This window comes from Trachurus trachurus (assembly GCF_905171665.1).
Source record: "Trachurus trachurus genome assembly, chromosome: 15".
Taxonomy (NCBI): Eukaryota; Metazoa; Chordata; class Actinopteri; order Carangiformes; family Carangidae; genus Trachurus; species Trachurus trachurus.
The window spans coordinates 8444755-8472443 of NC_139906.1; the positions used below are offsets into that span (position 1 = coordinate 8444755).

Sequence of the window (27689 nt, forward strand, 5' to 3'; positions counted from 1 at the left end):
TTCAGAGGTAGAAATAAACTCTATTGTCATCTTTTGTTTTTATCAAGTGTTTTCTTCTACTGAAGTTAGCATGCTAATCTGTTAGCCCCAGCCTGACGACGTAGCTCTGCTCTCTTGTCTTGGAAGCATTTCAAGCAGCAGAGAAAACATACAAAACCTCCCTTTAATGAGCTTTAGTTTGGGCCTTTCTTGTTTTACAGTAGATATTTTATGAGGAAATAACCAGACTCGCGTGTAGTTTCACTGTTTTCTCTCATTTTATTGGAGGCGGAAGGTAAGACACACATTTCACTTTAGTTTTCTCACAGACCTGGCCACCCTTCAGTATCTACAAAGTACTTCCTGTTCCTTCTCGAAAAGCAAGAGCTACATCCATCGTACATGTTAGAAACAGTTATTTAAAAAAAAACAAAATAGAAATAAAAATGTACAACATACACTTGATATATATAATATAATTTTTGCTCTCTTTTTTTTTTTACAGAGGTAAAAATACTAAGCGTAAAAAAATGGGTCTAATTCATTACAGGGAGTCGTTTCTTTAATTTTTTTCTTTTTTTTTCAATTTAAAGACAAGGAGATAAAGAGGATGCGTTCAGGCACTTGTAAATGGCTCTGACATGTGAAGACACACTCAAACACCAGATGAGACGATTAGACGCGCACACACACATACACATACACATACACATACACATACACACACACTTTCCAATCTGATTGGCCCTGTCCCTGATGCATCACATAATCAAAGGATCTGATTATATACTGGCGAGGTGTTATAGTGTCCGATAGCATATTCAGCTGATCCCAGTAGCTTTGGATCAAGGAGCAGGAGAGGGGAAAGGGATGTGGCATAAACACACTCGCACAAACACACACGTACACACACACACACACACACACACACACACACACACCAAGGACATACAAACTGGTACACAGGACAGGATGTATGAAACAGACACAACCAGGGAAGGAAAAAGGACATCCTCAGGCATTCTGTATTTCAACTACAGTAAGTGACATTTCCTTGGCAAAACAATCAGGGATGGATGTTTGTCTCCAGGATTTCAGCTGTTTTTTGGACTCCCGTTCTTTTCCAAAGGGACTCTGCTGATGTCCTGCTTTTATATTTATTTATTTTTTCCTTTTCCAGAAAGCTTATTGTGTTCATGGTCACATCCCCGATGCTGCCATCAACCAGGCTTATAGATGAAGCGTTGTTAAAGCACCCGAGCGGCTGTCAGTGTAGTGTTGTGCTGTCAGGTGTGAGGGGGGCAAGGACAGCTTTTTTTTTTTTTTGGGAGGGGGATTGTTTGTTTTTTTTGCCTCCAATGCCTGATTTTTCACATCAACATCATCCAGTAAAATCCTGAATGAACAGCTTCTTTCATTTGCGCTGTTGTCAAACATCCATCTGATGTTAGCCAGGAGGAGGACGACGGTGATGATGATGATGACAATGCTAAATCAGGCAATGGAGGAAAAAAAAGAAAAAAGAAAAAGCTCTAGGACTTGAGAAGAACAGTGCGCACCAGTCACATGTAGGCCTTTACTATTGGTTCAGCAAATTATCACTAATATTTATCTCCCATTTACAATAAAACGAGCCCTGATTATCTTAGCTTAGTTTAGTTTAGCTTAACTTCATTTAACTGAGCTTAAAGTCTGGAAACCATTAGCCTAGCTCCATAAGGGCAAAAACAACAACAATAAAACAAAACCAATCAATGACCATCAGCTATTTTCAGTCAAGACATAGAAGCTACGGTGGACCGAGCCAGACTAGCAGTTCCCTACAGTTTACAGTGTTTATGCAAAGCTAAGCCGGCCTGACACCCATCTCCTGGGCTCTAGGTCTGCTTCTGTATTTAATGCACAGACACGAGTGCTGTCGAAATATAAAAATATATATAAATGAGAAATAAAAATCACTGCATTGAAAGGTTTATAGGGATGTTTTTGGCCAAATATAGCAGTAACAATAAAAAAAGTACAGGTAAAGATTGTGATGGTTTTAAACTACAGCTGCATCATTTTTATAAAAAGTTATATTTGCTTTCCAACTGTTGCACATGTGACTGGTGAGCTCTGCTGGAGAGCTGCTGGGCTTCAGGAGGAGGGGGAGCTGATTGTACATCGCAGGTGAACTGTCCCATTGATGAGAAGTTGAACCATTTTAAAGAGTTCCTTTTTCCATCATAGAAAAATAGCTTAAACCAAGTGTCTAGGAGTAGATGGTGAGGCTGATTGCTTGGAGCCGTAATGACGCTCACGCTCTTTTTTTTCTTTCTTTGTTTTTCATATTCATTATAGCAAGACATCTTCAGAGAAGGGTGAAGTTTTTAAGGCATAACAGGCACCAATTTTTTTTAACGGCTTTTCTAAGGACGACCCTTCAAGTCCTCGGTGTGACTGGCTGAGAATGAGGAAATCAGAGCCTTCAGATCTCACCTCACTAACCGTGTATGTGTAAGTAAAATGTATGGATAAAAAAAAAAAAAAAAACACTACTGGGGTTCCTGGTTCAGGTGGTAAGTTTAGGCACTGTTTGAAATAACGTGAAAGGAGCAGGGAGACGGGCGCCAGAGCGTTGTGTAGCATGACTTTGAGGCACCGTCTCGTTTTCGGCGGGTGAATCACAAACCCAGCACCCTTTTTTTTTATGCTGGTAGATCAATTCAGTGAGAAAATAAATAGGATAAAAACACGAATCTTTGGGATATTAGATTAGATTAAGATGAGTACCACGTTTTTTTGTTTCAGTGAACAAAGAAGATGTTGATGTTGGTGGAGAGCTATGTAGACTATATACATGAGCTTTACTATAAGCTGCAGTACAGACAACAAAAAGGCCTCGGCGCACATTGTAAGCATGCACATACACCGTCCACACACACTCTCACACACACTCACACACACACACACACATACAAACATGCGCACACACAGAGAGGTGTAGTGTCTGATTTCTCTTGTAGCTGGAGTTGAGCTGAGCGGGCCTGATATTGGAATAAACAAAATGGCCGCGCGTACATCAAAAGGAGAGAGAGAGAGAGAGAGAAAGAGAGAAAGAAAGAAAAAAAAGAGAGAGAGAAACAGAACAAAGAAACAATTCAAGTTCTTTGACGCCGAGTCAGTGTACAAAGTATAAAGTACCTGCATATGTGATACATGACATATAGGTCAGCTATAAAAAAAAAAGGCCCCCTGAAAAAGAGTGCTCTCTCACTAGAAACAGAGCATGAAATGGCCATGTGAAGAGGTGAGAGAACTGTCTGCCGTAAGGGGGAGCTTATCTTCCCAGGCCGTTCAGAAAATGCACCAACTGTTTTTTTTGTTTCTGTGTGTGTGTGTGTGTTTTTTTTTTTTTTTTGGCTTATTTCAGTGTCTGGAATTTGTAGAGAAACCCAGAGGAACCGAGGCAGGAGAGCGAGCAGCCATGACCACTTGTCCTCTCTGTACTTCCCCATCCTTCCCTTTCCCTGTGCTTGCGTTGGGTTTGTTTTAGTCTTTTAATCGTTTCCTCTGAGAGGTTTTTTTCCAAGCGCGACTGCAACGGCGGTGGCGGTGGCGGCGGCTCAGCTCAGGGGCTTGTGTCGGCCTCCGCAGCAGCCGCACGCCAGCCCCGCCCGGTGGCAGGCGTGGAGCGGCGGGTAGAGGCAGAGGCACGGCGCCACCAGAGACAAGCCGAGCAGAGCTAACCAGCGTGTGCCGAGCCGGCCGCCGCCCCCGCCGCCCTCGCCCCCGTCGCAGGAGCAGGGGTCCGAGTAGTCCCCCTCCGGGTCGGACATGCAGTGGTAGAGCATCGTGTCTGCCAGCCACATGCAGCTGACCCGCCGGACGCACGCCCGCACAGGGTCCGGCGCGTCCTGGCACCGGCCTCTCCGGTTGTCGGACACGTAAAAGGCCTCGCCGCAGTGCTCGCACTGCGCGCGCTCCAGCCCGTCCTCCTTCCGCCCCTTCCCGCCGTTGGTGGACGGAGAGGAGCTCGGGAGGAAGGAGCGGGGCTGGGTGGAGACCACGGACGAGAAGCCGTGGCGGTACGAGCCGCCGCCCTTATTGGTCAAGGGTCCGAGGGCGGGGTCAGAGTCTGAGGGCGACAGCGCCGGCTGCAGCGGGTACGTGTAGTCGTGCTTCTGCGCCTCCGTCTTGGCGAAGTGCACGTAGGACTCGGAGTCGTCCATCTGGATGAACTTGTCCCGCACCGTGGCGTGGCGGTAGTCCTCGTAGCCCCGGAGCCAGGGCCGGTCCGGCTGGCGTCCATGGTGATGCTCCGTGGTTCGTTCCCAGCTGCGCTCCCGGGGGTTGATGCGGACGATTTCCTCGTCCTCTTGGAAAGTGACGTGGCGGGGAAGCCGAGACAACGGCTGCTGAGGAAAAACACAATTAAACTTAAACACTGTTTGCATGTTACAAGTTAAACACATCACAGCCAAATCAGGACCAAACCAAGAGTTAGTGTCCGACTGTCAGACTCTCTGGCACTGATAGAACTCACTTTTACGTTAGAAGGTAAATATACCATCTTTGACAATATGTGGAGATCTTTTCCTGAACCATTTTGGTACATAACTATATATTTGTCTTGCATAGTTTCTATTAGATTAGATGCTTTTATTGTCATTGCACATCTCCATACAACGAGACTTCCTTTGAGAGCAGTCCCTATCATCATAGCAGCATTTTAATAAATACTCATAAAAAGAATAAACATGAAAACATATAAAACGTTATCTCTATGTATGTATATCTGTATATTTGCATATTATTCAACTTTTTTTTTTTTACCTTGTATGTTACAAATGCTACAAATGTAACAACCAAATTTCGCATGTGTGGAATAAATAAACAGTCGTATGTCTTTTATGGAGTTCTTAGAGGCGAGGAAAGCATTGGAGGAAAGTGTCAGCCATCAACAAACAAGTATTGTTATGTATTTAGTATATTTGTCTGTATGTTTTTGTTTTATTTTATTTGAAGTGCTTTTGTCTTCGGGATAACCAAGGCAACTTTTGGACCACCGGTGACACTTTATGTTTATGATGATTTATGTTTTAGACTGAGCCAAATAGCGTATTCTACAGCCCTGTCATGTTTACCTTATTGAAAATGAGCCTTACTGTGATAGTTCTGTTTTGCACCTGTATTATTTGTTGTAGTGTGATTATTTCCTCTGAAAACTAATAAAGACACTTGTTGAAAAAACTTTAAAACTGTTTGTTGAGGGGAAATATTAATTAAAAAAAGAAAAAAAGTCTATATCGGTCGCAGAATCATTTTGGAAACCCCCCTCGTACAGTCGTGTCTCCTCTCACCTGGTCCAAGAAGTAGTGGTCTGAGAGCCGGTAGGGGTCGTGGAGGTCGTGGCGATGTCCCATCACGCACTTGTGCCTCTGCGGAAGGGGCGAGGACTCGAGCGGCTGCAGCGAGCTCTCCAGCTTCTGGGAGGAGTTGGATGAGCTGTCTGTGGTGTTCTGAGGGGACAACAACAAACACAGGATGCAGGGCTGAGAGCTGCTCTCCGATTGGATACCAAAAACACAAATAATTAGTGCGAGAGGAGGACGCCATGATTGGACAAACAAAAACAGGAAGCATCGGTGCGCCTCCGATCGGGAAAACAGGAAGCGGCGAGGCTCTGTTTTAAAAAAAAAAAATGTCGCTAGGATCCACATTTGGATCATTGTGTTTAACTTTCAACAGTCACATAACGAAGAGACAAACCAGAAGTAAAACATTTACTAAAGTGAAGACAATATGTTGATCCCATGTATTTATAACGTTTTTCCACTTAATAAGGTTGCCATGGTGACACAAGTGTGGAGTGATGTCAGTGCAGCTGACATCTGGAGGAGCTGGTTATCAAATCAGTCAAGTAGTTATTGTTTTGTTGTGTTGTGTAATGAAGCTCATCTGATTCACCACCGATATCTGGCGTGTCCTCACCCAGAGGAGGGGGGACAAAATATTAGGAACACAGAACTCAGCCTTTCAAAATAAAAGTCAACAAACCCAGCATCGAAAAATGCTCAAAGAGTCGAATCGACAACTGTTTCGACAGCAAAAACTGAACATTACAACCTCTGTGAAGTCAACTTCGTCTAATTTTGAATTGTAACAAAAAATTAAACAACCAGGCAGAAAATTACAAAGCACTTTGGCCAGAAAAGAAAAAATATTGACTCTCCAATGACATAAAACATTAAATAAGTACTTGGAGAAGCCGAATAACGAATATTTTGTGTTTTTGTTTGATAAAGACACACAATTTTTTGTTTCACTTGAACTAATAACCTTAGAGTAAATGACATCTTCACCTTGTGACTCCACTTCAGTCTTGAGGGAGACACAGACAATAAGTTTCGACAGGTTAAAAGATGTTTCACGCTTCACATAAAGTTGGTGCCGCTGCTTTTTTATGAGGAAACCAGTCGTCTAAAAACACAAAGTTTTTGCAGGATCGACTTCTTTTTGGCCTCTTTCTTCTTCTTCTTCGCCCCCTCCTCTTCATTCTCCGTCCTCCCCCAGCAACCTGTCCTCCTTCCTTCAATCTCACTTTCGACACATTGCACCTTTCCCTCTATGTGCGTGTGTGTGTGTGAACAGTATCCTGTCCCCCTTCCGTTAAAGGCTGTCAGGGCTCCACTCCAACTCAAACCTTGGCCAGACACTAGACGGTCGGGGCCGCTGCTGCGTAGCGCTCTCACACAGACAGATTTCAGACAGGCACGCTGGGGGTCAGCCACAGTGGGGGTATCGTAGCGTGCCAGCTGATTGGCAGGTCGGGACTTCTGCTGTCTTGTCGTGTCATCTGAGTTTGCACCACAGGAAAAAAGCTGCAGGTGCTTTTGTGAGGGGAAACCAAACTTCCAAACGCTCTGTTCTGCTGTGCTCTTAATGTCTTTCTTGCCTTTGTTGTTATGACTTGTTGCATTAAAAAAAGAAAAAGTTCTCCCCTCTGCATTTGTTTAATCTTGCTTTGCGAACCATATGTCGAGTCAACGGAGTCGTAGAAACTTGTATCAATGGTCAACAAGTTCGTCTGCCAAAAGAAAAGTTGGCTGGATTGTCCGTGGTCATCCTTTGCCAGCAGCTCGCAGCAGCTCAGAGACTTCTGTGCTCCCCTTTTGTCTGTGCTGATGTGATTTCATTTCACGAGGAAAAAGGGAAAAAAAGAAAAACTAAACAAAAACAATTCCTCCTGACAAGCATAAAACAGATGAGAAGTTCAACTCCAGCTACTCAAATCTCTCCAGATAAAAAAAAAACAAAGGCTGAAGCTCAGCTGCAACAGGTTGGTTATTAATGGTGGACTGATTCGTCTTATGTAGAAATCACATCCTCGGGGGAACACGAATGTTTGAGCCAAGTTTTGTGCAAATCCATCAAACATAATGTGAGACATCAGCCTCATGGTGGCGCTGCAGTTGTCAGGGTTCATCTTCTGGGTACCATGAATCCAAACGCTTGCAAAAATGCATCAATGGGTTGGATGTGAAGCTCTGAATTTTGCATTTTCAAACCATCCTCGAGTGTTTTTTCTTCACTTTTCCGGAGCTGCTCTGCATGAGTCCAAACTGCAGTCGGTCCTAGTAGAACTATATTTCTTGCAGTGTAAACACGGGTCATTGTCAGGTGTCACGTCTCCCCTGGAAGTCCTGACAAACTATTCACCACATGTGCCGATATATGGCACTGCAACAACGGGTCTAAAACCAATACTATGAATTATTTGCCAGAGTTATATGACCCAGATCTTGTGTCTGTCTCTCTGTCTCTCTGTCTGTCTGCTGAAGCGATCCCTATTATATCCTGCTCCCCACATGGAAACCACCATGCTGAGAATTTCCCCCAGCTTTCTTACAAAGCCCTCAGAGCAGCCGGCCAAAAATAACATAAAATGCTGCCTCCGCTCCTGGCCCCGCCCCCCTGGAGAAGACATTACCGGGGGAGGAGGAGCTGATACGGTTTAAACCCAGTCCCGACTCTCTCTCTCTCTCTCTGGCCTCCACGGCTGCAACTAATTCAAAACACAGACCAGACTTTCTGCTGCTGCTGCTGCTGCTGCTGCTGAGCTCGAACAGCGCAGGAGGAGCCGACTCGGAGACAGAGAGGAGTAGTTGAGGGGGAGAGTTTATATTTCGGGACATCCTCTCTATATATTTTGGCCCAAGGCTGGGCAGAGGGCATTTCAAGTTATTTTCTGACACAAAACATGTCCTGACTCAAAGCTCGGGAGGATTCATCCTTCAACGGGGCCCGTCTCGCTCTCCTGGGATGAGCCCAGAATTGCCTCAATAGCTTTCACTCCCCCTGTTGTGAATGAGCCAAAATAGAGGCAGAGAGAAAGGAGACGTGCTGAAGGGAGGGAGGGAGGGACAGAGGAAGGGTTGGGTTAAGTTTAGGTTTGGCGAACGAGGAATAATTTAGGGAAGTATGTCCATCCTAGCTCCCCTCTTCTATCCCCCTTCAACCCCCCCCGCCCCCAACGGCCGTAAATCTACTGCAGCATTTCCCTCTGTCTACGACTGCCCGCCACGAAAACTCCACTGCCATCGCCAACTTTAGGAAAAGGTCATTAACGCAGCCTGGTCGTAATAAAGACATCACAAATGCATCACATGGTTATTGAAGTGCGATACCACCGTCGTAGTGGTGTCGACTGTTGGGTTTCATCTGACATCCTCTGTGCTCAGGCGGATGTGAAACGACTCAAAAACACTCCACAGAGGAGAAACTGTGACCGATGGATGGACAAAGACACATGGACGAAATGAAAAATCTCAAAATCTGAAGCAGATCGGGAGATTTTCTGATCAGACATCATCACACTATACTATGATACTGAGCAGGTCCAGTCCAGGTTACATCATATACGGGGGTCAAAGTTTAAGATTTCTAGGCGACTACACCCTATTAGCTCGCAAAAGGCTAATGCAACATCTTCCCATTGGACTCTTATGTGAAACTGTTGCAACACAGAGGCATGATGAACTTAACTAATCATATAATTTGATAACAAATACAGACTATAATACTCTCATGCAGGTACACAATGTAACGGCAGAGCTGCTGGCTGTTTGCTTTATTACACTGCAAAAACTCAAAATCTCACCAAGAATATTTGTCTTATTTCTAGTCCAAAATGTCATTTCTAGTCAAAACAAATCTAAATATCCTTAAAATAAGACTCATCAGCTTAAAAAGTAGCTTGGTTGTAGACACTTTTTTACTTCTTTCAAGCATATTTTCACTTGAAATAAGTAGAAAAATCTGATAGTGGAGTAAGTTTTTCTTTCTTATTACAAGCACACAAAAAACTGGCAAATGTTTCTACTTATTTCAATTGAAAATTTGTTTGAAACAAGTGAAAATTATCTAAAAACAAGTAAATTTTAAGGTGATGAGTCTTATTTTAAGTGGAAAGAGTTTAGTTTCGACAAGAAATAAGACAAATATTCTTGGAAAGATTTTGCAGTGTAGTCTTTAAGGTGCATTCAAGTGCACAGTTTTGAAAAGAGCAGACATGAGACAACACAAAAAAATATCTTTCTCTCTGTCTTAGTTGGTTCTCGGCACTGTCAGGATTATATACTGAATAAAAAATTAAGCTAAAAGATGTAAAACACTTCCAAGTTGGATGAAATAGAAACATGAAGACTAATGTGTAACACTGAGTTGCATTTGTTGCACTGAAAACCTTCTAACTTTCCTGAAAACCTGATGCTCCATTTCAGGGATCGCTCCGCCCACTGACAGCGCTGTAGCCTCTCCCCCCACCTCCTCTCCTCTCCTCTCCTCCCCCCTCCTCCTCCACCCCTCCTCATGTGTTTGTATGCGTCTCTGTGGTGGCTGTACACTCCCAGCAGAGCACCTATTAGTCTTGGCCCTTACAGACAGCTCAAGTCAAAGATGAACCACGAGGCACTTCCTCTCGTAAATCACCGGCCCTGCACTAAGCTGGGAAACAGCTGCTTGCTGCTAGTTTGGTGTCTGCTCTCTTTTTCAACTGGGAGGGAGGGAGGTGGTGGGGGAGGAGGAGAGAGCCAGAGAGAGAGAGAGGGAAAGGGGAGAGGGAGGAGGAGGGGGTCATCAGGAGAGAGGGAGGTGGTGGAATACAGGAAGTGACCTTGTGACCTTGCCTGCTGTCCCTGGTGTCAGGTTTCAGGGCTGGGGGAGGGGGTCCTCCATGCTAACTTAAGGTGGAGAGGCCCTGACACACAAACAACACACACACGCTTCACGTCCTGCAGCAGGTATGTGCGACAGGGAGGGAGGGAGGGAGAGGAAGAGGAGGAGGGGGGAGAAGCAGAAGTCCTGAGCTGAAATACTTCTCTTGCTTGATGGATGAAACAAAGTCAGTTTAGAGATGTTTCTGGACTCTAGTGGGATTTTTAGACGTGATTCCTCGAACGTCCGTTTCAGCGCTGCACATTGAAGCTGCTGCTGCTGCTGCTGCTATAAACCGAGTCAGAGTCCGACGACAAAGTGCAACAGTCAACACTCAGTGGCGGCGGCAGGGAAGCTGACTGCACCGGTGGGGGCGTGTTGATTGGTTGGTTGGTGAAGTTGTACCGGGTCGACATGAAATCTGATCCAGGAAGTCGAGCCGGAGCCATTTATTAATGCGTTTAAACTAAGACACTAAAACACCTCCCACACTTGATAATACACACACACACACACGCACACACACAGAGGATTTTACAACTCTGGAATAATATCGCAGCGTGCAACAGTTTTATCTTTCCTCACTACAATTGCAAGGTAAACAGCAGAACTACTCTAATCTTGCAGGAATGTGCCAGATGACGTCGCGTTGTGTTGCTGCAAAAGTTGAGCCACGTTCAGCTTTTTCTCCCTCTCTCTGTGTGTCAACTCTACATTGTTTTGCCGCAGCCCTCTGCATCAGATTCCAGTTTTTACTTGAAAGCAACGTCATGTGACGACGAGGAGCGTTTCCCTCCACCAGTTATTATCACAAACATCTTGCAGCGTTTTGTTTCTTAAAAAGCCGTCACACCTATTGATCTGTTCCACCGGCATCGTCTCCACTGTTTCTAGGTCTGATTTCCCAACAAAGCAGAAATGCCATCAACCTTGAAACAACATCCTGATGCCGCTGCTGCTGCTGCCGCCCGCTGCGGCTCAGGACTCAAAAAAGAAAAAGAAAAATCCCAATCTAAGGAAACTGAGGAGAGTTGAGCTCTATGCTCATGTCCTCTGACGCACAGGAGTGACATCCTGGAGACATCCAGTCATGCTTTTTTTCGCCTCCTCCGGGAAAGCACAGAGTTGTTTTATACTTGGAGTTCAACAGCATCAAAGAAAACTGAGGAAAAGCTAATTATCGCCATCAACAGATTTCCAGTTCCCTGTGACATAACTTCACTGATTCTTCTTCTGGACACGAATGAGAAAAACCATTAGTCTGAAAATGAACCACTTTGTCACTGTTTCCTCAGACGTGTTCCCGTTTGAAGCTGCTGCTGCTGCTGCTGCTGCTGTTCTAACCCCCGGTGCCTCATTTTGGCCGTAATTATGATACAGGATGAACTTTAAGGAACTTACGGTGAAGACGTCGTCATCGCCCAGCTCGCCCTCGTTCTGGAGTGCTGTAGATGAGGTTGTGGAGCCTGTGTGGAGGGGAAAAAAAAAAGAAGAACATGATGTTAGTGCCCCTGTGTTGCAGAGAAGAGAGAGACATTTGTGGGCAAATTAGCAGAAGTCACAGTGACGCTGCAGTAAAAAGGTGAGATAAACCTCATTTCAGTTCAAAGTGGAAATTACTGCTTCATGCATCTTTGCAATCTCAGGCTCTCATCATTCTCTGGAGGAGCTTTTCACTTCAAAGTTCACAAATTCTGGTTGCGCTCTTAAAAAAATCAAGCTGCAACCCAAACCTTCAGAGCTGTTTGTATTTGCATCTGCTGCACCTAATAAACTTTTATGCACATGTTGATACTCTTAAAGCTGTGTTAAGAGTATAGATTTATGTCTTACAGTGTGTAGACTTGACGCCACAAAGAACAAACTCTTTTTAAGTTTGACTAACATGAAAAGGGATCAGACAGCAAGCACACTCACAGGTTAAAGCAGCCGATGGGTGCACGGCTCGAAAAAGCATAAAAAGAGTAGAAAGGCCAGCACTCTCAAAATGTCTTTTAATGAAGTATGAAATGAAAAGTTTAATTTTGAAAAGCGGAAGTGATTATTAGCTGACAGTATTTAAATGTCAAGCATTTCCTGGTTCTTTGTACACTGAGGAAGACTATTGCAGTGGAAACGTTTGTACCTCGCTACCAAAAGGACATTTTGAGAGTGCTGGCCTTTCTTTTTTTTTTTTTTTAAGCATGTGTTTATTAGTTTTTGTTTGCAAGTTACAGCAAATCAAACAAGACATTCTTACATGCAAGAAACAGAGCAAACCTTTTCTCCCTATTCTCCCTCCCATCCCCTCTTCCCCTCGCTAAATAAGTAAAATATTAAAACTATAAAAATAAGATGAAGCAAAATGGAAGACATTTTTTTAATAAAACTTAAATCAATAAATAAAAAATAGACAAATACCGATAACAGTTATATGATAGATTTCAAGGGCGTTTCTCAGGACATTATATCACACATTCTACTCCCTCAGAGCCTCCTCATGCTGAAGCGAGTTACCAACATTAACATCATGTCTTAAAAAACGTATAAAAGGTCTCCAGATGTCATCAAAAACATGATGTTTCCCTTTAATAATGTATGTTATCTTTTCCAGTTTGACTAACATAAAACACAGCACTGTCACAGATACCAGTCACTGTGCTGCTGACACTGGTACAGATGTGTCTCTCTATCCTTTTGGAAATTTGTATTTTTATGAACGTTATGTTATTTAATGTGAACTTTTAGCTTTCATCATCTTTTATAATATGCATTGTGTTGTCTACATAACATAACATAACACAACATCATACTTTAACCCTCTCCGCTCTGTATGTGCAGCTCCTTTAGCATGAATAGGACGTTTGAAAAGCCACGCACGGGGCTTTTAGTCACAGCTTGGACCTCATGACACGACACCGTCTTAACCTCGAGGTCGACTGCATGTGGTCAGCTGGGACCTCGTTATCCTCTGACGAGTCTCTAACCCGACACCGTGTCTGTCCGTGCAGAGCTACGCTACGCTACGCCGCCTCACCTTCAGCCAGGTCCTCGATGGCTTTCCGTACCCCTCTGTCGAAAGCTCTGGCGTCGGCCGGACTCTGGAAGGACAGGCCGCACTTCCTGTCCTCCACCTTCCAATGATGAAACGTGGGCGTTGCTATGGTGTAGACCAGATCCTTCCGCAGCGGACAGTCCAGGATCACCTGTTTCGTCACAACGGGAATTCAGATTCAGATATTTGATTGATTCAGATATTTTATTCATGTACTTTGCAAGAGAGAATATATTACGGATTTACAATTACGACAGATGTACATGAAAGGGAACCCCAAGGAAGCAGAAACTGCTTATAAGAAGGGGGACCCAACACTCAACAACAAGGACATACTCTATCCCACAACCCCTCCACCCCACCATAACCCCCCCACACCCGCATAATCACAAAAACACCCCGAGACCCGCACTCTTTGCTAGCCATCTATTGGTACACGCAGTCATCGACCTATTCTGTACACAAGCACCCACACACTCATACAAGGTACACATATACTCATAAACAGCATTGTTTCCAGGAGGTACATGATTCTGACAATGGTTATATTGTAATTACTTAAATAAGGCAAGATACGTGATTCTAGGCGAAACATGATTCTGGCGGAGGTTACAAAAAATAGTATATGTTAATACGAGATACATGATTCTTCCTGAGGTTTTATAATAAATAGTGCATGATTAAGCTAATATGTGATTGTGGCAGAAGATATATTATACATAGGAGATGCTGTCCATCTCGTCTCGTCTTATAAATTACTTTTCACAACCTTTTGTGTGTGTGTGTGTGTGTTTTTACCTGTTTGTCCCGTAGCCGCTCGCCCCGGATGAGGAACTGGGAGCTGCTGGCGGCCGGGACGGGGGCCAGCTCCGGCGGGAGGAGGCGGCACACGCCCACCCGGGTCAGAGCTCCCCCGTCCTGGGCCAGCCAGCCGCCGCTCGAGTCGTCCCGCGTCATCACCACCGCTTTCACACGAACGATGTAGCTGTCACTGCAGAGACAGAAACACAGGGAGGAGGGAGGGGTCGTTAATGACGACTGCAATGCAAACAGCACATATTGAAAATCTGCCGGAGTTAATTCTCGGTGTTGATACCTTGAATTTGCACATACAAACATCTCTCCAGCTGTTTTCTCCAATTTATCTGAGGTTGGGTCACAAATTTAATGCGGAAAATGTGGTAAAATACACAAAGCACATCAAAAGGAGGCAAAATACAAAAAAAAAAAGAAATAGAAAAAACACTTTGAGTTCATAAACAGCACTCGAAACACACAAAAACTCCTCCCTATGCAGCTGGGACAGTGTCACCGTGGCCTCAGCCGGTCGAAAACGGACAAATCCCATGAACTCAAACTTGTGCTCAGTTTCAAAGTGTTTGTTAATGTCACAGCAGTTTTATTATAGAGCTGCATTCACACACTGGCAGAAGGTCTGAGGGCGTCTCGAGTCACGACTCTGCCTGGTCCTCGGTGTGCCGAGGTGGGAGGTGTCGCACCGGGACAAGTCAGCACAAACACACACAAATTTTGTGTAGCACACACACTTTAATGTAACTCCGTGCTGCATGCGAACTTGTCAAATGTGAGGATTTAAATCATTACGATCTCTTTTTCTGATCACAGGAAATAGGGCTGCACGATTCGTACGTTTAAATCATGCAAATCAAAAGAGGTTGAATTTTTTTTTTTATAAAAAAAGGTTAAAATGTTGTCAGCACTGTAAGTGTTGTGTTGCTACGGAGACTTCCTGGCCAACAGATCAATGTCTCAAGACATAAAGGGACCAAACACAAATCCAATCATCAATTTTATATTTTTTGAAGTTAAAATGAAGCAAAAATGACCTGCACACTGAAATCGTAAACATAATATTGACCCATATCATCACGATATGATGTTTCTTTTACACACTGTGCATCCCAAACAATAATCTGCTGCTTTTAGTTACAGGATATTGATTTATCGGCATAATGTCACTGCGATAAACAGTCTCACCATCATGTGTAGTTTGTCCATCGGGGTGATTTTCCCAACTGTTAAAACTGTGCAACCCATTTATGTAATCTATTTATTTACATTATGGGCTCTGTAAAGAGAATTAACATCAGACGACATGTCGTTATAAACTCTCATATATCAATGTCAGCACCAGCCTTAAAAAAGTCCAGCATCAGTCTGGCTGCTCTAATTATAAATCATACACACACACACACCAAACACACACACACACACGCCAGTTAAACGCACATGCGACTGCAGATCGGAGACACGCAGACAGATAATACTGATACAGTTTAGTCTGTGGAGCGGAGCAAAACAATACACGACAAAAACTCCTCCCTCTGCAGTCGACAGAGTCGTCACATCAGACAATACAGTGGCGGCAAAACACAAGACGTTCTCAGGCATCAGGATGACAGACAGCCGCCATCCTCACAGGCACACGGTGAGCAGTCACAAGCCGCATGAATGATCTCACAATAACAGGATGTATCTGTGTGTGTGTGTGCGTGTGTGTGTCTATGTGTGTGTGTGTGTGTGTGTGTGTGTGTGTGTGTGTGTGGGATGAAGAGGGAAAGAGAAACATAGAGAGAGAGGGAGGGAGGGAGGGAGGCAGAGTGGGAGTGAATGAGAGAGGTGTTGTTATATAATTAGCTTACAGACAGTCCTAGGGATTTGATGTACGTACACACACTCACACACACACACACGTACACACACACATACACGCACATACACACAGGTGGCAAAACTGGTTCACCGGCTCCCACCCACACACATTCATAAAACTGACTGAATGACAGACTGACTGAGTGAGTGACTGCAGACAAACAGCTCGTACAGGAAAACGACCACAGCTTCACCCACAAGATCTGTGCTGCCGTGTAAAACACACACACACACACAGAGACATAGACAGACACACACACTTAAAATAAATGATCCCCTGCTGAACCCACTCCATTAAATGAGACTTTTCCATTCACATATTAAAGGTTTTTCTTTGTCGAGTCGGTATATCACAGACACGTCGGCCAGAAGCTGCTGTAACAAACGACGATAACGAAAAATGCGATTAAAAGGAGGAGATTATAAAATTTGACGTTGCCCCAAAAACAATCAGTAGAACAGTACAGATGTTGTTACAGTGGTTCATGGGCAGATACGTTTCCGTTGTCGTTGTGCCAAACCACAATGAGAGGAGGTAAATAAATAGTCATTCAGGCTCGACTTAAAAACCACGTGGGGAAACCTGAATAGCGACAAAAGGAAATAATAGAAATCAAAAATAGAAACGTCAGCAGCGTTATAGAGTGGCACATTTTAGTGCGGCTGAAATTGTTGTTTAACGTCGTGATGTGACATTTCTCTGGGTGTGTTTTTACAATTGCACATCCAACATTATCACAGGTTGAGACAAACTTGTAAACCATGTGTATATATATACATATAGCTGCTATTAATCATATTAGTGTCCATATTTAATCATGATTAACGCACCTATTTTATTTGGTCAAAATGCATCTTAAAATTGTATTGTCACGTGTTTACAAATGGATGAATGTGCTTGTTTGATGCAAATGTAACTTTATAATATGTATTTTATCATATTATGCTCAAATAATGACATGACGGCGCCACCCGAGTGGTAAATGTTAGCACAGATGATTCATCTCTGGCATCCGATTCAAAAAAGGAATTTGTATTGATGAGTTTAGATTGCGTTAACTTTGACAGCCCTAATACATATCATGTTTTACTAACCTTTTGTGATATTTGATGTCAGATTGGGGTAAAGCGAGTTTGCTAAAAAGGCCAAACAAAAGAAATATTCCTAATATACACTCAGGTGTTAGCTTCAACCTACAGAGGGTGACAAAATCCAGAAACCTTTAATTAAAGTGTCAAATCCCACCCGTGATATAATTTCTGAAACTCTGGAAAATGTTACCTTCTGGAAATCTACACTCGCAGCTTTTATATTAAAGCACCGGAGCGTTTCAACGTGGCTCACACACATGTACGACGTACGACACATTCCCCACGAACGAAACCGCACATCCAGGCCACTCACATACAGAAATAACACCAAATTCTGTACTATATAAGCACATGTGCTTTAAGACACACGATACCAGCTATCAGCTCTCTCTGAGATGAACTTGTCACATTTTGGTCTGTCTTGTGACCCGTGTTTAGAGCCCCGTCTGCCGACAGGCCCTATAATCTGTGGCTGGAACACACAGACGGCCACAACCAGCAGCAACGTGCTACTTTAATACACTGGGGAGTGACCACACATTCTGGCATAAATACACACAGACACACACACATACAGTACATTTGGGAGCTGTGAATCTAATTCTGGCCACACGAATGCTGCACGAGGTACCGGTGCTGAAAAGGGGACCGTGACGCCTTCTTTCAAGTAAAGGTGGTTTATGATCTATTTATATTCCACATACACAGACACACACCTTTATCCAAACATTATGGTTTGCCTGATATTTGACCCCCAAAAGAAGAAAAAAGTGCCATGTGTCATGTTTAAAGCTGCGAACATGTTTTAAAATCCCTTTTAGGTGGGATTAGGATGTAAAGGCGTTGCGTGAAAAGTTGAGCGATGACTCACTTTTGAATAGAGTTAGGAGGGAATCTGACACCGCACTGATAAGGAAAGAGCAAGTAATTCATGTATCACATCCTCTTTTAATCTAATATGAGTTGTTCCTGAACAAGCAGGTCAAAGTGCGGGGTGTGTCGGGCTTCTACTGCTCAAAAGGAAGGAAGTACGCTGGCATTGAACCAGCCAAACACTTTGCACATCCAACAACAGGCAATCACCTGTTGGTGGTCAGTTTTCAGATTTAGTCCTCCAGATTCAAAGGGATAGTTCAACGTTTTGGCAAATTGGCCCATTGCCATAATCCCTATAGTCTTAACAGTAGGTTTGTTACCTTTAATTGTCGGTGCAAGCTATTTTTAGAAGGGCGGAGCAGAGCCGCCAGCTGCTCAGAGCTACGCTACAGAGGCTAATGGGATTTCTTGGTTTCCCTCATCAAACTCATCAAATACACAATCCAACAACTCCAAAACGCTCTGGTGGACAAGTTGTGACCTGCACATTCACCACGCTATGAGATAATAATGTAATGTTACGAGACTGAGTTGTTTTTGAGGCAAATTCATGCAAAACCGCTGATGCGCGTTCCTTTCGAGGGCAGTTTTTCTGCAAGCAGTCTCTGCATTTGCCTCGAAAACAACTCTGTCTTGTAACGTTCTGTTATTATCTCATAGTGTGGTGAATGTGCATGTCACAACTTGTCCACCAAAGCGTTTTGGAGTTGTTAGATTTGCCAAAATGTTGAACTATCCCTTTAAATAGGAGCCATTAAATACAAGAGCAAAAAGCAAGAAACATAACAGGGATACTTCAGCATCTTATTCACTTTCCTTGTTGCTCTGTTTTGGTCTCCACCACCTTCTGACCTGAGAGACAATAAGAAGTCGTGACCATTTTGTTTTATGGCACAAAAACTTTGTCATTAGCCTATTTAATAAAAGTTAGCCAAAGAGGGAATATCTGTTTTGTTTATCGTAGCTCTAATGTGAAATCAATACAAAAAGCCACCGTACAGAGGCCGTGTTAGCCAAGATTAGTCATCTGATGAGGTCTAATGTTTTTTTTCCCCGCTTATCTCATTATCTCCTGTGCTTCATACAATCATTGCTGTTATATAATTGCTACTCATTCTGACTTTTTTTTTTTTTTTTTTTTCTCACACGCACACCTTGCAAACAAGTCTGTATCATAATCAGGAAATGAGCTGTGGGGTGGAGTACACACCTGTGGAGTCCGTGCCAAGCCACATTAGTGCGCCGTCAATGAACTCTTAAGTTCCATCTGTTAATTTTGTTTGCCTGTGAGCCATGTCAACATTGATATTCTGTCTATATTTACCATTAAAAAACACCACAAAACTGTAGCTGAAATGAAGAGTCGTTTAAATACACTTTTTTGTTTTTGGGAAGAGGTGGAGGGGGGGGGGGAAGTGAAGACTATGAACGGATTAGCCGGATGCTGAAAATACCTGACGTGGTCTCTCTCTCTCTCTCTCTCTGTGTGTGTGTGTGTGTGTGTGTCACAATTTTTGCAATAAAACAGTAAAGGCGGCTGGGAAGCGGCCCCGGTTATCAGGTCTGGAATCCAGCTCATGTGTGACAGATAAAAGGGTCACTGAGGGCAGCCCAGCCATGTGTGATAAGGGCGGCTATACTTCCTCTGATAAGGAATGACCGCACCTCTGCCTGATCAACAGAACCACACACACATACACACACACACACACACAATGACACGCACACATACTCTGTCCTGCCTCTCCCCCGGAGCTCCACACACACACACACACACACACACACAGAACATGTATGCTCTGTCTGCGGTGATCAGGAAGTGACTGAAAGGTGCTTCTCACACACACACACACACACACTGAATGACTGTTTCAGTGTTGTTTTGTAGGTTTGATGGCACGACGACACCTTTTGATACTGTAACGTCACATTCAAACAGTTCATTTGTTTTTGCTCATTAGTTCAAAGTATCAACCAGATGTCGCCTCCAGCTCATTTTCTCAGTTTCACTTCATCATTAATTCACTAACATCAGGGTTTTTTTTTTTTTGAATATTGTTCAGACTGAGCAACCGTGCGTAAAGCTTTGGATCCTGGTCAACTTTTGACCTTTACCCATTGACGTAATTCACTAAATTATTCAAAACAGACTTAAGATCGTCATTTTTTAAACTTTTGTTTCCGTCTGATAAACAAATGCCTACATATATGAGTTTTAGACAGTAGATACACAGCTTATTGACGTATATCGTGACAAGAAAAGTAATAATTATTATGTACAATGCAAAAATGCAGTTCCGTTGAGTTTTGCATTGGTATGTCAATACACTTCTGGTTTTTAATGAGGAACAGGGAGAACAAAGAAAAGGGGAAAGTGTGGGAAAGTTTAATAAGTCAAACTTTGTATGTAAAACCAACCACAAGAAATGAGCGGATTTCCATAAGTAAATTGGAAATCCAAGTGATTTCAAATGTGTGTGACAGAGAACGAGAGAGAGAGAGAGAGAGCCGGAGAGGTGGGGTGAAGCGAGTTCATTCACAACTATTGACATTGGAGGCTCCCGAGGGTGAGTTTGATCGGCTTTCTGTCAATCAGCTGTAGTTATATGAAGCGCTCACATGTTCGGGCAGCACAAGACTCCGGGGCTGCTGTGGTTAGTGAGTGACTGCGGGTGTGTCAGTTGACATGAAAGAGAGGTTAGGTCGCCGATAATGTCGAGAGAAAGAGAGAGGAGCGATTGATGGATAACATCCCATGGCCAACTGACCAATCACAACAGAGGGAGCTCAGGCCTCTTCATGATTATTAATCATCTCTTCAGGAGTGTGTTGTTGCAGTTAATGGTTTTTAAAGTGGATGAAAAGAGCCTGTCTCTCACACACACAGAGCAAACACACTGTGCAGCCTGGATGGGTAAAGACACCGGGATGTTGTGATACGTTACAGAAACAACGGTCGTCCCCCAGAGGAGGCCGTCGTCTCTGGAGGTGCCTCTGCAGCCGCTCCGTCTCCATTGAGGTGGAAACTGAACTGAAAATAAGCTGATTGGTTCTAACCCTCTTACAGGAAAGTGAGAAGGCGACCTGGACCCCCTCTATAATGCCTCATATCCTCTTATACTGTGTTAGACCTACCGCCACCCCTTGGGGTCAAATGTAAGTGACCAGGGAGGATTTTTAATTAATGCCCTCTGCAGCAACAACAACATGGACCTCAGTACGTTTGATCAGATAGACTTCGTTTACATAAACTGTCAGGTGTCACAGGTTTATCTTGTTATTGGGTGGACCGCGTCGTCCAGCTCCCGGGGGCACCGGACCGACTTAAAACGATTTGCATAATGAACACTAGGAAGTCTGTTCTGTTAGGGCTTCCCTTGTCTAAATATGCTGATATATTTACCACTACACATGACGGGCTGCAACGCTTCCTGCTGCTATTTTTGGTTGGCTTTAAATAGCCTGTAGTCTTTCCCTATTATGTGTTGTTGGTTAATTTTAAAAAGATGAAAAGATTAACTTGCAAAGACGCCCTTTTAAGTCTAATTAAACGCTGCCAGTCGGGTTTAATCGTGGGGCGGGGGGATTTAACTTTTTAAGTGCAGGTGAGCTCAACAAAGATGTGACGCTGAGTGACCAGGACGGAGGAGGACTGAGACTGAAGACTAGACTATATGGTGCATGAATAGATAAATAAATAATATCTTTAGGCTACAGGAAAAAATATGGTTTAGTTTTCAAACACATATCAGATGTAGAGCTCAACTACAGAAGCCACAGGCCAGCCTTTAAAAGGATAATAACCTGAATCAACAGAGCAGAACAGTAGTATTAGTTTACATAAGCACATATATGCATTATGCACACCTTGATTATACTGTACAATTCATCCAGGTAGTGCACACACGCTGTCAAAACCCCCTATAGACTCTGAACTCGCTGGCGAAGAACTGAAAAGTTCACAGAGTTCATTTACTGAAGAGCTGCAGCAGAGAATCCCGAGTCTTCAGTAACCGGCCCAGTCGGACTGTTGTTGTTGTTGTATACTTGTGCGTGACAAGGGCAGAAACACACTGAGTGAAGTGAATGAAAACTCAAGCTATTATAATCTTGGTCATCCAGTCAGCTGATGAGCAGAGATTAGTAAAAAAAAAACAGGCAAACAATCCGGGGCCATTGTTTGGTCTCCAGATATAAACAGCTCAGGCCATTATATAAAGGCTCCGGATAGCAACCAGTGATGAGCTCTGTAAAACACAGGAAACACTGTGAACAAGGATCTGTTCCACATGATGCGTGTGAGTGTGTGTGTCTGTGTGTGTAGGGGGAGTACAGAGAGAAACGGAGAAAAAAAATGCCAAGGGTCTGCAAAGGAAGTTCATTTGTGGACATGGAGTGTGTGTGTGTGTGTGTGTGTGTGTGTCCATATTCTATTTGTTTGTGTGCGATATGTCTGTTACTAACACCATGTGTCATGATAATTATCTGTGGTTCCACATATATACGCAGACTTGGACTTTATCCAGATGCATCCACTCTAATAGACTCTTTGTTATTGTTATTATGATGGCGAGTCAACCTAAATACTTACTTGACATATTTTTTTTGCTCTTTTTGTGTCGTTTTGTTTCCTTTACCTTCAGTTTTTTCTAAATTATATGATCACTTGGCGCCTAAATGGTGGTATAAAGCAGAGGTGACGTTGCTAAATGAGCCCCCACCCCACACCCCACACCCACTCCCTCAGTCTCTGTTCCCCCACTCTCTTGTGGTTTAGCACATTTAGGTTTTGTTTTTACAGTAACATGCACAGACAGCACACCTAACACACACAAGTTAGCTCGTCACAAATAGAGCCTGGCAGTAGATAACCTGTCAGCAGCAGACCAAACAACAACAGGAAATAGCAGTGCAGTCCCTCACCGCACATCACTCAGAAAAAATAAAAAAAAAGTTTAGCTTCTATTGCAATAAGGGCTATTAACGTCCATATAGTAGATTAACGCAACACAAGCAGAAACCTGGATGGTTGCATTGTGGGAAATGCAGGAAATCACTTCAGCAAAATAAGAAACCAGGTCAGTTCAGGGGGGTTGAAAAAAATAAGTTAGTAAGACCTACTTTCAATATCCACTGGGTTATTTCTGAGTGGACTAAGTTGCCATATGTCATAACTCAACCAACAAGTTTTTAAAAAAAATAGCTAAAAAGGTTATTCTTGGGTAAAAACTAAAATATTTGACCTGTTTTTGCTGGTTTTGTTTAATGAACTTTTCATCTCAATGTATTTGGTAACATGTTATGTTACCAAAACTAAGTGTATTCATGTAAAATATTATTGCAATTTGGATATATGCATGTTTCTAACATAGACCCCAGGAAGAGTAGCTGTTGCATTAGTAACAAATAAATATTGAATAGTTACACATACAAATGTAAGAGGTAGCCATCTAAAGGGAGGAGTACTTCTTTAACAAAGTGTTTAACGACTCTTTTCCACTGTTTCTACAAGTTATTCTGCCGGTCGTGCATTGTTCAGGCCGAGCTGGAGCCGAAATTCCACACCTGTCAGGATTATTATAGTCTCATTATCAAAATGCTGCTAACGTAGAAAATTATACGTGTGAGGAACAGAGCGGTCCTGCTGAGGGAACATGCAGACCTGCTAACTCCTCGCTGCTGCTGCTGTGTGTGCCAGTTGATGAGCGCTTTTTGTTCGTGGGATGGATTATATTTCGTTGCTACGTTGACCTTAGCTGAATGTCACCGGGCATCTCCTGTCTGATACTGACTGTGCACATGCTGACCCTGCAGCACCACACACCGGATCAATACACCCCCCCCAACCCACCCCCTGCTCGTGCTTCCACTCTGCAGGGTGTGTGTGTGTGTGTGTGTACGTGCAAGAGAGATGGTGTGCTTCTATAAAAGGTAATAAACGTCCTCAGAAGGACGGGGGCAAAGAGGCACATCCTCCGAAACTGAGGACATGATCCTTAACTCGGAGGATGTGCCTCTTCGCCCTTTGCTCTTGTAAACTAAACATTGTGGTTTAGTGTACGACATGCAGTCCAAAAAAGAAAGAAAGAAGAAAAAAAAAAAGACATACGTTATGTTATGTGTGCGTGTCTGTGATCACATAGCTTCCTGTAGGTAAATAATATCCAACTTGTGAAACAGGCTACATAACCCGACTAAAAAAAGTCACACTGCTGCACCTTACAGTAGGTATAACATGGCACAAAAGATACAAAGGTGTGTCTTTTGTTTCCTGACGCGGCCTTAATGCCCATAAGAGTCTTTTATTAGGCTACTGATAAGAAAGACCACAACAGACAAACTTACAGATACTAGTGCACACTGCTTATTTCCGTCCAGTAATTTCACAATAAAGACGTTTGTACGGTGCAACAACATGGTAGCACCAAAAACTTTTTTACCATTACACTAAATAAACTGACCATTGCCTGCCACTGCAACAAAATAGGATTCAAACACTGTGTTGTTTGGGTAATACAAAATTATTAGAGGAATATTTTAAAACACAGATATTTCAAAAAGCCTCAAAAGCAAAGCAACATCCCAGTCTTCTAGCCTTGCGAGAACATATAAGACAGAAGCCGATAGGCCGGTGACACATGACTATAATAAAGAGTTATATATGTAAACTATGATTACAGTTAATTTGTAGAGATTAGCATTTATCTGTATGATTTAAATGAAGTTTTAACAAACTTAGGTAGGGTAGCCAGGTTTTAGAAAATCCTCCTTTACCATGACACACAAGCTATAAGCTTACGTGCCGACAAAGTAGTGGTGTGGAAGATGTTTTCTTTGCCAGCATGTGTTTTGTGGGTCACCACATATAATTTGGCCACACCAAAAAAGTAGGCTTTAAGTAAATTATTTGTTTACCATTGACTTTACAGCCAATAATTTCTTCTTATGGATAAACAGTGCTTATCTCGCTAATGAAAATAGACACTTTTTTAGTTCTGCTTTTTAGTTTTAGTATTTGAACCCGTCGTGGGCGTGGTCCAATCTGCACGTTCGTTACGTGCCAGATAACAACTCTACGTCATCACCATTCAAACGATTTATTAGCCGGAAATGGAAGATAGCCTACTTAAAAATCCAGGGGTAAGGCCTAAACACACACGTGTTTTTTGTTTTAAATGAACAAATATGTGACTTACAATGAGCTCATAATGACACAGTGGTGCCTATAGCAGACGTTTACACTGTCTGCTTCATGAAAGTACAAGAGAGAAAAGCTTGAATTTAGCTTGATCCTTTCTAAAGTAAATGCTGTCTCATAGCGCATGTGCTTTATTTAGATATGTAGCCTATGGGTTGAGTATATTTAGTACGCTATATGAAAAGTATTTTTAATGACAAATGGTAATAGCTATGGTTATATACTGTACGATGTAGGCCTACTTCCTCTCATTCTTTGTCTGTCTTTCATTTTCTTAGTTGTCATATGGACTCAATGGAAATAAAGAATTACACATAAGGTCAGTTGTCTCTATAGCAGCTAGTGGCTCTCATGGTGGAGCCAGGTTAGCTTGTGGTCCCTTCCTCCTGTCTGTGGGACCGCGGGGACAGACACACGGACACTGTGTCTACGCTGCTGGCTTTGTGGAGAGCCGAGTTACGGCCAGCAGGCATGAATGGGGACGCGCTGAAGGTTAGAGGGCTTTTATGAATGAGCCGGCGTCACGCCACCGCAGCGCAAACATCCCCTCCGGTGCCCTTCGCCCTTCCACCCCCGCCGACAGAGACCTGCAAGGCAGGCATTCCTACCGAGCACAGCCCCCCTCCCTCCCTCCCTCTCCGTGCAGTCTGACAGACAAGTTGTGTGTGTATAAGTTAATGAAGTTATTAAAAAAAGAAGATCTAGTCGTGTATATAGCTCTGGCACGCATGTTTCCGTGTCTGCACATTTCCATTTGAGCCTTAAAGGGATCGATTTTTGGCAAACTCGCCTGCATAGCTATCTTCACTGAAAAACAAAACAACGATTAGTGTTTTAAAGCTGTGGTGGTCTATTCGTGTTTGTTTTAACAACAACAACGCGGCTATTTAGCGCTGGACACCACCTGCCTGCCTGCAGCCGGCATTTAATGAAACTCAGAATAATCTACAGTTCCCACTCGGTGCAGCTAATTTTAAAAAGCTTGAATCCCTGTCAGGCCTGTGTGTGTGTGTCGGTGCCGTGTAAACAGGTCGGTGGGCCTCGGCTACGGCTCGATATTAGCCACATTTCGCAAGACGCAACAGCGACGAGTCCTCCCCGGTCTGTCAGACTCAGAAAACGAGTTCACCAGGCTCGACTCTCACGGAGAAAAACAGACCCGTGTGTGTTTTTTTTCCAGGGCAAGCCGTCGTTTACAATCGGTATTTTTTTTTATGAATGGAGCGCGGCAGGCTATGCAAATGAGGGCGATTGAGAAAGAGATGGCGGATGAGGCATATCGGATATCTCATATCCTGTGAGACTTCCCCCTTCGGTTGGAAGCAAACACACAGATGTGGCCAAATAACGAGGCGAAATGAAATTGCCTCTCTCTCTCTCTGTAGCTAAACGCCGTCGGGTCTTTTTTCCCTTTTTCAAACCGAACAACGCACAAACAAGAGGTGTAGCTGTATGTGTGTGGACTCGCTGCTGCTGTTTGTGTATTTATAAAAGGTGTAACTTCGGGGCGTGTTTGAGTTTCTAAGTTACACTGCAACAGGGCCTGCTCCCTCGCTTCAGATCCTTTCAGAAAATGTTTCCGATCCACCCACGCTTATTCCCCTCCTCCTCCTCCTCCTCTTCTTTCTCTCTTGCCTTCTCAAGACTAGTCCTCTTCTAACACCAAGGTGGGGGCCCTAAGAAACCCCCCCTCTCCTCTCTATATCTACCTCTCTTCCACGAGCACTGTCAATGCATTGCTTCACGAGCAGCATTAAATCCCATCGAGTTATCAAGCATAAAAATAAAAAGCATTAAAAAACAACATTTATGAAAACCAGCTTTGTACGAGAGGAGGAGGAGGAGGAGGGGGGAGAAGGTGGTGGTGGTAGTTTTCAGGCTGCACATTCCTCCAAGTTGCCCCAGTCATATGCAACTTGTAGGCACTGGCAGAAGCGGAAAAAGGGAGAGAGAGGGGGATAGAGAGGTCTTTAAGGCTCAGTACTTACTCGTTTGGGTGTGTTTCTTCTATCATTTTCTCGTTTCACCTCAGGTATGGTACCACGGCGGTTGCATACTTTTCGCTCGTCATTCTTTCGCCTCCGATTCCGTCTCCAATTCCGCATAAATCCCCCCTGCGCCTTTGTGCGGAGTGTCGGCTCTTTGGTTCGCCTTCGACCGTCTTCTTTTTCCTCACTTTCCCCCCTTCTCTCCCTCTCTCTTTCTTTCTTCTTTTTCTTTCTTTCTCCTTTTCCCCCCCACCAGCGGCGGAGCCACCCAGTTTCTCCTGCTGGATCGCAAAATGCAAAAAAAAAACACCCCTCTTTCGCTATAACTTTAACAGCCTCATCGCCTTTCAGTAAAGGTAACGTAGCCTATACGGACAATTTAGAGCCAGAATCCAGCTCTTCTCTCTCTCTCTCTCGCTACCCCCTTGCCCAAACACACACACACACACACCGCACGCACGCAGGCACGCACACACCACGGACACACAAGGCAACACACTCCGATTTTAAGTCCTAAGGCGCATGTTTTCACCGACGACTCCGGTTCCAGTTGTGCGTAAAAAAGCGCGTCGTCGCTGTTGTTACCGAGGGGTGGCCCCGCTAGAGCCCCATCTCTCTCTACTCCATGTTGGATTGCAGGCAGGCGAGCAGC

The 27689-nt window shown here is 43.7% G+C and overlaps 1 protein-coding gene across 2 annotated transcripts; it reads right to left on the reverse strand.

The window, feature by feature from the left end:
* Positions 1-249: 249 nt before the first annotated feature.
* LOC310998381 (sprouty-related, EVH1 domain-containing protein 2-like) lies at positions 250-27689 on the reverse strand. Of its 2 annotated transcripts, none has more exons than XM_083988393.1 (6): positions 27038-27689; positions 14009-14201; positions 13193-13361; positions 11578-11642; positions 5322-5480; positions 250-4373 (listed from the first exon to the last, which is right to left on the reverse strand). In XM_083988393.1, the coding sequence occupies exons 1-6, from the start codon at positions 27061-27063 to the stop codon at positions 3585-3587; spliced, it is 1401 nt and encodes a 466-aa protein (XP_083844519.1). In that variant the 5' UTR covers positions 27064-27689; the 3' UTR covers positions 250-3584. The 2 variants fall into 2 exon arrangements, with proteins under 2 accessions (XP_083844519.1, XP_083844518.1); XM_083988392.1 differs by having other exon boundaries at positions 250-4376.